This window comes from Mycetomoellerius zeteki, unplaced genomic scaffold (assembly GCF_001594055.1).
Source record: "Mycetomoellerius zeteki isolate Tzet28-1 unplaced genomic scaffold, Tzet1.0 scaffold35, whole genome shotgun sequence".
Taxonomy (NCBI): domain Eukaryota; kingdom Metazoa; phylum Arthropoda; class Insecta; order Hymenoptera; family Formicidae; genus Mycetomoellerius; species Mycetomoellerius zeteki.
Window position 1 is genome coordinate 2631253 of NW_017257338.1, and position 9559 is coordinate 2640811.

General features: G+C 35.3%; 2 protein-coding genes across 2 annotated transcripts; both read right to left on the minus strand.

Moving 5' to 3' along the window:
• Window positions 1-1535: 1535 nt before the first annotated feature.
• LOC108725460 (pyridoxal-dependent decarboxylase domain-containing protein 1) lies at window positions 1536-7265 on the minus strand. The gene is made up of 10 exons (XM_018452482.1): window positions 6911-7265; window positions 6558-6773; window positions 4790-5203; window positions 4299-4580; window positions 4139-4210; window positions 3673-3909; window positions 3249-3593; window positions 2745-3030; window positions 2411-2668; window positions 1536-2294 (listed from the first exon to the last, which is right to left on the minus strand). The coding sequence occupies exons 1-10, from the start codon at window positions 6974-6976 to the stop codon at window positions 2044-2046; spliced, it is 2427 nt and encodes an 808-aa protein (XP_018307984.1). The 5' UTR covers window positions 6977-7265; the 3' UTR covers window positions 1536-2043.
• A 489-nt stretch (window positions 7266-7754) lies between these two features.
• Window positions 7755-9269, minus strand: mRpL12 (mitochondrial ribosomal protein L12). The gene is made up of 4 exons (XM_018452676.1): window positions 9094-9269; window positions 8602-8890; window positions 8022-8153; window positions 7755-7939 (listed from the first exon to the last, which is right to left on the minus strand). Exons 1-4 carry the CDS (start codon window positions 9156-9158, stop codon window positions 7823-7825), a joined length of 603 nt encoding a protein of 200 aa, XP_018308178.1. The 5' UTR covers window positions 9159-9269; the 3' UTR covers window positions 7755-7822.
• Window positions 9270-9559: the final 290 nt, after the last annotated feature.

Sequence of the window (9559 nt, forward strand, 5' to 3'; positions counted from 1 at the left end):
TCGTTATTTTCAGAGGTAATGGGAGTGATGTAATGATATACGACATTAAGGAACTCATTCGAATCGGAGCATTTTCTTGGCCTACGACAATTTTTCATCGTAGAAAAAAAAGGAAGATATAGTTAATAAACGAAAAATCAAAAAAGATTTCGCAGAATTTGATTAAATATTATACATACATCGACAGATACGGATATATGACAGAAAGAAAAAGGGAAGGAACACGGGAGACCTAAGCTTTTGTGCACCCTTTAAGACTGATACTGGATACGTCGAAGAATCCAGGGCTCTAATGTTTTTTCCGTATATTCGTATATTGCATAAGTATATAATATTTTACACGTGTTCGGTATAGGATGTGATGGAACGTTCATTTCTGTCATAGGTCTTTGTGTGTCTATCTTCTGTTCGATATTTTCTCAATTTTATTCCTGACGTATCTCTCGCTACATCTATTAGTGAAAGTATACAGATAGTATGTAAATACTATCTTCTCTTTTTTGCGTATTTCTCTCTCACTGTGCGAAAGAGATTTATTTACAAAGTATATGTAGAGGCTACTCGACTATACTCCAGAGAACTTACGTAAGTTATAACGTTCTATTGCGTCTTTCTTTATATATGCGGTTATGCGAATTTTGATGTAATATAAAGAGACTTATCTCGGAGATATGTAGGAGACGAACGAAGAACGAACGAAGCTCGTTAATCGATACCACTTTTTGTATATTACGATTGTGTCTAATTGCCATATTCCGAATTTAATTCCTCCTATTGTAACGGAACATGAATATTATAAAAAGAGAAATAAAAACATAAGATCCATAATTATTGTATTAGTATTATATCGCCGTATCTTATCTATTACGTAATGTGTCGCGAGAAGATTTCGATTCATATTTTATATTATTTATTCATTAGCAATGCTTTATTACAAGTTTGGTACATAAATATACATACGGCTTGATTTATTTGCATCTTCGATATTTTTCAACAATTTATGAATAATCTCCTAATGCAGTATAATTTATTTATTGATCTTGATCACTGAAATATTTCCCTGGTGTTATCACCAATTACATAATACAAGAGCAACAATACGGACTTTTTTCGACGGGTGAATATATATAATATATATAAGTTTCTTTGGCAAGTTGTTACATCTTTCCAATATCAGAACGTTTTTTTCTATTATATATTTTCATTCAAGTATCTTCAAAATCTCCTTCATAAAAGGTAAAATGTACATATAGCTTATTTTTAATGGATAAAGTAAACGTATTATATAGGTTCTTATTACTTTACTTGCAATATTGTGCTTAATGAAGACATAAAACTTAACGAATGTGAACTATCAATTTGAAAATTAGCAAGCAATTTAAAAGGAGCAAAAATCCGCGAATAAAGAATAACTCCTTTTAATGGCGAGAAAACTAAATATATATCTTAACAACTAGCTAGCGAGCTAGTAGTTAAAGTGTATAATATTATATAAAGAAAAACTACTATTTAACAATAAATAATTTTCTTGCATGTATTCTTCTATAGATTAGCTATCGAATTGGTATTAATAAAATATGAGAAAAAGAGAAAATTATGTTATTCTGGCCATTGTGCCCACAAGAGGTATTTCAGTAAAACTTATGAATTTATTATAAGAGCGAGGCTGCTATGTGGTATCTAGTAAGTACATGGACCACCCCATGATTAAGTCATGCTCGCTTAATAACACGAATAATAAAGAAAGTTTACGAAATTTGCGGAAAATGTTTGCGAAGGTATTATTTATATACGTAAAAGCAAGAAATATCTTCGGCGAGAAACAGCCAGTCAGAAGTATCAGTAGCAGGATAAAATTAAACCGTTACACGCATCTCGTTCTATTTAACCCAATCGATAAGTTATACAAGTTACGGTTTAATATTTCGCTAAAGACTGCACCTCCTAGAGGGAACGTTTTAGCGTTTCAGAAAGCATTTTTATTCCAAGTTTAACAACTTGAAACGATGTGTCGTTGATTTATCGAAAGTAGTACAATGTTTACTACGACTTCGTTTGCGTGCATTCTTCCTTTACTTGCAGCTGGGAACTGACATTGCTTATTAAAGGTACATTCTTACCACTTTGCAGGCTAGAATGACTCGACGATCGACTGTGGCTTTGACTGTTAGCACCAACTGGCGTTTGCACTAAAGGCTGAGGCGGAGTTCTGGCGCCAGAACCATTACTGTTTGTGAAATTAGGTTGCAGCTGCATGTGGTACTTGTAGATATTTTCCGTACTCTCTACGACACCTGTTTTAATAAATATTGTTTAAAATAATCTTATTACGATTATCGTAAACATTTCCATCCTTCAGGAAAATATGATTATGATAAATAAATGCTTATTGTATCGAAACTATAATTACCAGCTTGCAAGTTTAGACTGCGGCCGCGGACACCTGTTTCCTTCGAAATGGGACTCCACCAATTGACGAAAGTTCCTACTACGGGAACATGCCTGAGAATACCCTCCTGCCATAGTTTCTCTGCGTTTTCCCTCTCTAGATCTGTTTGCGCCGTTTCGATACCTCTCTTAACTACTTCGGAGATAGTATCCATCATTTTAGAACTAGCTTCCACTTCCTGGCCAACTTGTAAGACTAAAGACAACAATTCAGCCACATCTGGAAATAATATCATTCGATGAAAGAGATTCCATATATATGGAATGATAATGTTGCTGAAAATGTGTTTACTTGCCTGTATCTTGTGTTACCATGCCAAATCGCACGCAAGCTAAACCATCCGCGCCTTCCCCGAGGGAAAATGCGGCATCCGTGCCGCGCAAAGTTTCGACCAATTGTGTATTCAGTTTATTCAATTCTTCTTTTGCCTGATCAGTCATAACGTGAATCCAGGTAGGTGGAGCATAACGCACACCTCCTAGACCAGCCCAACCTGGCATTTCCACTAAATGTAAAGAATCATTTTCTGAGACTAAACGTAAAAAGGTGTCTTTATGTTCCACTGTTGCCAGCAATATTTCCTGTTGAACGAAATTATGATTGTATTATTAACAAGTTTACGATTACCATTAAAGATAATTGCGACTATGCGTCATATCCCTCCATGCTTTTAATGTTAAATGCAAGAAAAAAATTTACTAGATAAAATTACTCATAAAAAAAGAGATCAATGAATCATAACGATTATTGTTTCATGCCTGATAGGAATGTGGATTAATGTGATTCAAAATGTCCTTACTATTTGTTGTTCAAGGAAAGTTACTAAATTGTCTATATCTTCGCTTGTGGGCGGTTGATCAGGATTCTCTAATGGGCAAATGCGAATCGCGATACCGCACTGTTCTATATCACAAAGTTCTATTTGTATATTGTCAATATCCCTCTGAAGAATTTGTCCCAACCAGGAATTCAACTTATCGTAATAAGGCAGCACGCGATCCGTGATTTGAAGATCCCTATTCGAAGATACGAATTGGAAAACTAATGCGTTGGCTACTACTTCAAATAATTGTAAATTATTCACGGGATTTGCTAAATATTCACTTAAGGTGTAGGACTCCGTTTCGCTGCCAGGCGGTTGACTCTGAAAGAAGATGAATGATAAATTTTTGACAATCAACGGGACGCTATTTTGGAATATGCACTCTCTTATAAAAACCCACCACTATTCTAATACAAGAGAACCCTTTAATTTTATTATACAACTCTTCCACAGCCAAGAAACATCTTTTAAATCTACTATGTACACCGTCTCGACCCAAAGCCTGTAAAACAGTCCACAAAGGCAAAGTCGGTAATCGTCTCGACAAGGAATCCGCCATCAATCCTGAAACTAACGATAGAGTAGTATCTCTCGGAGTGGGCCTTCCTCCTTTAATATCTGCTAATCTGTACAAAGTCTGTAAGTAAAAATTAAGGAAAATCGGAGCAATGACTGCTTAATATATAGAACAGATAATTAAATATCAAAGAAATATATAACTAAGTCATATAGCAACTATATAAAGTATAATGAGAGATATACAATATCTCTTAGAAATCTTAAAAGTATTCTAATATTTTAAATTACAATTATTATATTTACATTATAATTATTCTGTTAAATTAAAGAAAAACGTGAAAGGATACGACCACTGGTAGCGATGGTATACCGAGCCATGTTCCGAGCGGTAATGTAATGCTGTCCGCTATTTTCGACGGCTGTAATATGAAGAGAAAAATTCTCCAAAAGTGTTTGATTGTTAAAAATCTTCAAACTTTACTAACAATAAACTATGCAAATATTTACCAAATCCTTCGCTGAATTGTTCAGCGCCAGCGCAGCTAGCGAATGCCCTCTGAGATGCAGCCAGACATTATATTTGTCACATATTGCTCGTAATCGCGTGATATTGTCGCAATGGCCCGTTAGTACCGAACCGGCTTCGGCTAGGACTAGCAATGGCGTTACATTATTTGATTGAGTGTCTTCTGCTAAGCGTCGTTCCAACGCTGAGACATCCATAGTATGCCTCGAACCGAACATAGTGTTATGCGGGATTGGTCTTATGCAATGAAGCGGTAAGGAAAGCTGCAAAAGTACAACAAATCTTTAACGTGTTGTATACGTTCAATCGGTGTTTCTTCAGAGAGATTCTTTCTTTAAACAACTTTCTTTGTTTACAAAGAATTAGTATTTATAAATTTTCTAGTGTTATAACGTAATATTCAAGCTTATAAATTGAATTGAATTTTTATACTCGGCTCTAACATTTAAGAGGAAGGATCAAGGAATACTACCTGTCTGCACAGATGCTGAACGACACCCATGGGTGCAGCGACGGAGCTGTAAATTAAAGGAAGTTGAGACACTAGGGCGGTGAAGCCCTCCTCCATGTAACGTGGGTATTTTCGATGTAGAGCGAGTCGAGTCACCCTGACCAGCCCCTCGAGATGATCTTCGTGGAAGGAGGACGCACAGTCCACGAAACGGAAGATGTGACTGAGCCATCTCGTCGTGTCGGCCGCGAGACGACCCGCGAGCTTCTGCGCGTGTGGCTTCGGTAGCGCTACCGCGTAAGCCGAAACGGTGTGCGTGATTAAGGCCAATTTCGCCGCTTCGCTTAGAGCTGGCAAAGGGGTGATCTGACTGATAGGTGAATCCGTGAATCCTGTCTCGACTGGATGCGGAGCATCCTCGTAAACTACCAAATCCTAAACAAAAATCTCTGGTGAGGCTATGTTTTTAGCTTCTTATAATTGATTCCTTTTTTTTTGCATAATACAATACAAGATATATATTTAAAAAATAATCTAATAACGAATTTGGTCACACTTGCATAATACTAAATTATTGTGAATATTAAAAGCTGTAAATATGTGTGTAAAAACATATAACTATTTTAAACGATTAAGTATACAATAATGATATTGTCATATTAATTAACAGGATATACATATATTATTTCAGTCAAAGTTAATTATATTATGCTACTGCATTTGGACAGTTTATATAAAGCAGCCTTTAATGTGCTAAACTAGTGCAAGTGACCTAATTCACCATAATAAAGAGGAAATATTTTTTGTAATTAATTTATCTCATTTAATGTGAAATAATTTATGTCAACGTGTGACTAAGGGAACATGATTTAATGCACATTAGCATAATAATATTTAGTTTAAATCGTAATAGAAACACACATTTTTCAATGTTAAAAGAACATATGGTTTTTTGAGACCTACTAAAGTTTATTATTAGTTTTATTTTTTAAAAGAATTTTTTAAGGTCAGAATTGTGAAAAATAAAATTACAAAACACATAATTATTCAAATAATTACTATTTAAAAATTAGGAAATCTCTGGATCATCGAGACTCATGTTCCAGTTAAGGATAAAAAAAATTTTCAATAAAAAATATCAGAGAAAATTAACCAAAGAAGAAAATGCATACATTTTTTCAGAATTATATATGCTGCAGTAACTCGGATTATATAATTTCTATTTCCTATTTTTAGAGATGAACGAGAAGAACGAATTTATTTCGAATTTGTGATTATACAAATCAAGGTCCTCTATCTTTGACCCTCTCTGTTTCCTAAATTATTTTAGATTCAAACAGCTTCTAGCTTTACAAAAATCAAGTAAAATATCAACCTTTACTCCTTAAGACAGTTTAAAAATAAATTTCTATTTGTTACAACTTCACAATCACGATTTGAAAAGTAAAGAAAAAAAACAAAAAAAGGAAAACAATAATAAATAGAAGAAAAAAAATAAAAAAGATAAAAAGCAATAATAAACCGTGACGCAAAAACTACAATGGGAGGAAGTGATGACAAATAAAAAATTCGAATTTACGACGTTTCTCAGTAGACACACGTGAGTTGTATGTGTATACAAACAACGAAAAACGATACTAAAAACAGCTCCCACGTGACGTGTAATTATCGTTGCAGTCGCGCTATCAGGAGTGACCAACGAGCGACGCGTAATCAGGTTGGCCGTGCTCCAATCGCGCGCGCCGGTTTCCGCTGACCGAACGTAGGCGCGTAAACGCGGCCACCACACCTGTATCAACACCAATATTTCGTCCGGTTTCTTTGGCTGCGTCAGGAATCCTGAGGGGTTGTTCCACGTGGTGCCGCCGCCGTCGGCCGCCCGTTCCACCGCCCGCTCCAACCGCGCGATCACCTGCGACGCCTGGAACTGCAACGCACCCACCTCGCCCGTCGTCGTACTCGGCGAACCATCGCCACCGTCGTCGCAGTCACCGGTGCCACCGACCTGTCAAAATCGAAGAAACACTCACTGGGTTAACCTTACGAGCGCCGTTGTCGCAAGACACGACGCGCGATCGCGATCACTCACGTCGCCGATCGTCGGGATTCGCTAAACCCGTTAATCGTTGCACGAGTACGCACCTCCGATATGTTTTGCGCTATACTTTCCATCGTCGCGTTATCGTTTGTGTCAGCCTCCTCGGCCATCGTGGCAGTAGTCGTGGCCAACAGTAGCGTCCCGTCGCGCCACCGACGTTGGCTCGATTTGGGTTCCGGTTAACGATCGATCGACCGCATATTTGAATATGGGAATTTTATCCCGACACTCCCACACAGCTAAGATGAATGTAGAGCATAGTGGAATAAAATTGTCTAGAATTTTTGCGAAATTTATCAAGAATTACAGATGCGAGAAGAAACGGGGCCCGATGAACGTGTGAGACGGTACTTGCTTTATCGATATATGGCCGCCGCAGCGCCATTCGTTCAATTCGCGAATATCATTATATACGAATATCATTCGAGAATACTTTTTTGCGTTTAACTGCGTTCCTTTTTTATCGCAGAAAAAGTAAGTTTGCACATTCGAACGATCAACGTTTTAAATTTCGCTTATTAAACACATTTCGATTTAAATATCAGATGTAGTTTAAAATTTATCCCTACATCTTAATCGCTTATCTATTATCGAATATTTGTTCCGCACAGATAATCGCGATAAAGTATCTAAAATTAGCAAGGATTGGTAACGTTGCAAAAAATAATACTGTATGATATATGTATACATATATGGATATAATATACATACAGCATATATCAATTATTTCTCTATATTGTGCAACATTTTATATTTAATACAGTATTTTTTAGACAAGGTATTGCACAATATAGAGAAATATGAAAAAATTTCATTAACGGCAAAATATGCAATAAAAGAACATAATTTTTAATAATAGTTAAACAGTAGAAGTAGAGGAAGGTGTGTTGTGAGTGAATGTAATTTTTATTATAACATTATATTTACGTAACAATATGTATATTCACATGTACGATTTATACAATTGTAATTGTAGCACCGACCTTAGTAAGAGCATCTCGCAATTTCTCGGCTTCTTCTTTTGATATATCTGCTCTCACTATTGCAGGTGCGCTTTCAACGAACTTTTTGGCCTATTTATACAAGATAATTTTTGTATAATAATACTATCATTTTTATTATTTTTATTATTTTCAAAGATTTATGATTCAATACCTGAACAAGATTCATGTCTGACATCAAGTTCTTCACTTCTTTGATTAGCGGTACCTTCTGTTTCTCATCAAACGCCATTAACTTAACAGTGAACTCCGTTTGTACTTGCTTTTGTTCTACTTCTTCTTCCTCCTAAAAAAAAATTACCATTGTTTGCTTAAACTCTATTTAAAAGACTTGACACATGATAAAAAAATCCAATGCTATTCTCTACCACTTATTTTTTAATTCTCTAGAACTGATAGTGGATTTATTAAATCCACTGAATTTAAAATTTGTTTGTAAACAATGTTAAACAATTTAATTTCTTTTATGTTACATCTATAAATTTTTTATTAAAATATACTTAGTATTTACTTTTTATACAAATTATGTCATTTGATTTTTTGAAATTAATTAGTGCCTTTTAATTAACACAAATAAATGGATCTTACAGATCTAGTGTTAGTAACTGTGTTACAGAGTTTGGCATCAGCTCCTAATCCAATTAAGTAAAACCTTCCTTTTTTTAAATTCTATTCCATATTCTATAGAACAAGACTCATACAAGAGCACGTATACAAAATATTATGACAATTACCGAAGCCTGAGCTGCAGCAACAAATCCTCCAACAGGCATAACAGGTGCATCTGGTAGATTCAATCGTTTTTTTAATAACTCGCTAAGCTTTGCTACTTCTATCAGATTGAGAGCGATAATGTCATTGGCTATTTTGTCAATTTTCAGATGTATCGGGTTCTTATCAGACGGTGAAGGTGGTGAAGGTGATGAAGGTGGTGATGATGTTGAAGGTGGTGGTGGTGATGGTGGTGGTGGTGCTGCTACTTCTGTCGCTGCCGCTGCGCTCGATTCCGTTTGTCGGACAACACTATATACAATAAATACAACATATGAAATATATAAAAAAAAGCTAAAAACATTACTGCAAGTAATTTTGACAGAATTAATCTTTTTAAACTAATCGGAGTTTAATCAAAGTTTGTTTGGTCCTCATAATAAGATAATAGGTGAAAATAACGAGATAAATTTTAGGTTATGTAACCGTCTCGTTCACGACGATTTCAATCTCACCATTTGTGAAATCGACGGAATTGAGGAAGGCTCTGTCGAGATACCAGGCGAATTGTGTTAATCATGTCGAATCAGTTGCAAATCAGTTGCAAATGTGTTCTTGTAAAAATGTAAGGTAGAATCGGTAGAATCAATTCGTCGCTGCTGTCCGGCGCGACAACTCAAGACGATTCTAGGGACTTGCTGTCGATTTCGAAGGAACTAGAACTTTATGGTAGTCGTTCGAGATTACTAGATTTCAAGCTCAATAAAATTACGTGGCCATTTTATTGATCGGATAAAAATTCAGGCGATTTTGGATATCTTTGATTAATTTTTGTAATAATTAGTTTAGTATGTACACTATTTTATTAAGTAATAAAACTATTGAATTAATTAATAAAATTATTAAATTAATTAGTAGAATTATGTTTGATGTATTGAGAAAAATGATTTAAAACAATGAGAATTGTAGATATATATATAT

Excerpts from the sequence above, each read along its gene's own strand:
- LOC108725460 (XM_018452482.1), bottom strand. The coding sequence starts at position 6,976 with ATGGCCGAGGAGGCTGACACAAACGATAACGCGACGATGGAAAGTATA. Across the intron at positions 4,581-4,789 it reads TTCAGCATCTGTGCAGACAG|CTTTCCTTACCGCTTCATTG; the intron begins GTAGTATTCCTT and ends GTACTTTTGCAG. Across the intron at positions 3,031-3,248 it reads CTTTCCTTGAACAACAAATA|GAAATATTGCTGGCAACAGT; the intron begins GTAAGGACATTT and ends TTCGTTCAACAG.
- mRpL12 (XM_018452676.1), bottom strand. The coding sequence starts at position 9,158 with ATGATTAACACAATTCGCCTGGTATCTCGACAGAGCCTTCCTCAATTC. Across the intron at positions 8,891-9,093 it reads TTCCGTCGATTTCACAAATG|TGTTGTCCGACAAACGGAAT; the intron begins GTGAGATTGAAA and ends TATTGTATATAG. Across the intron at positions 8,154-8,601 it reads TTGCTGCAGCTCAGGCTTCG|GAGGAAGAAGAAGTAGAACA; the intron begins GTAATTGTCATA and ends ATTTTTTTTTAG.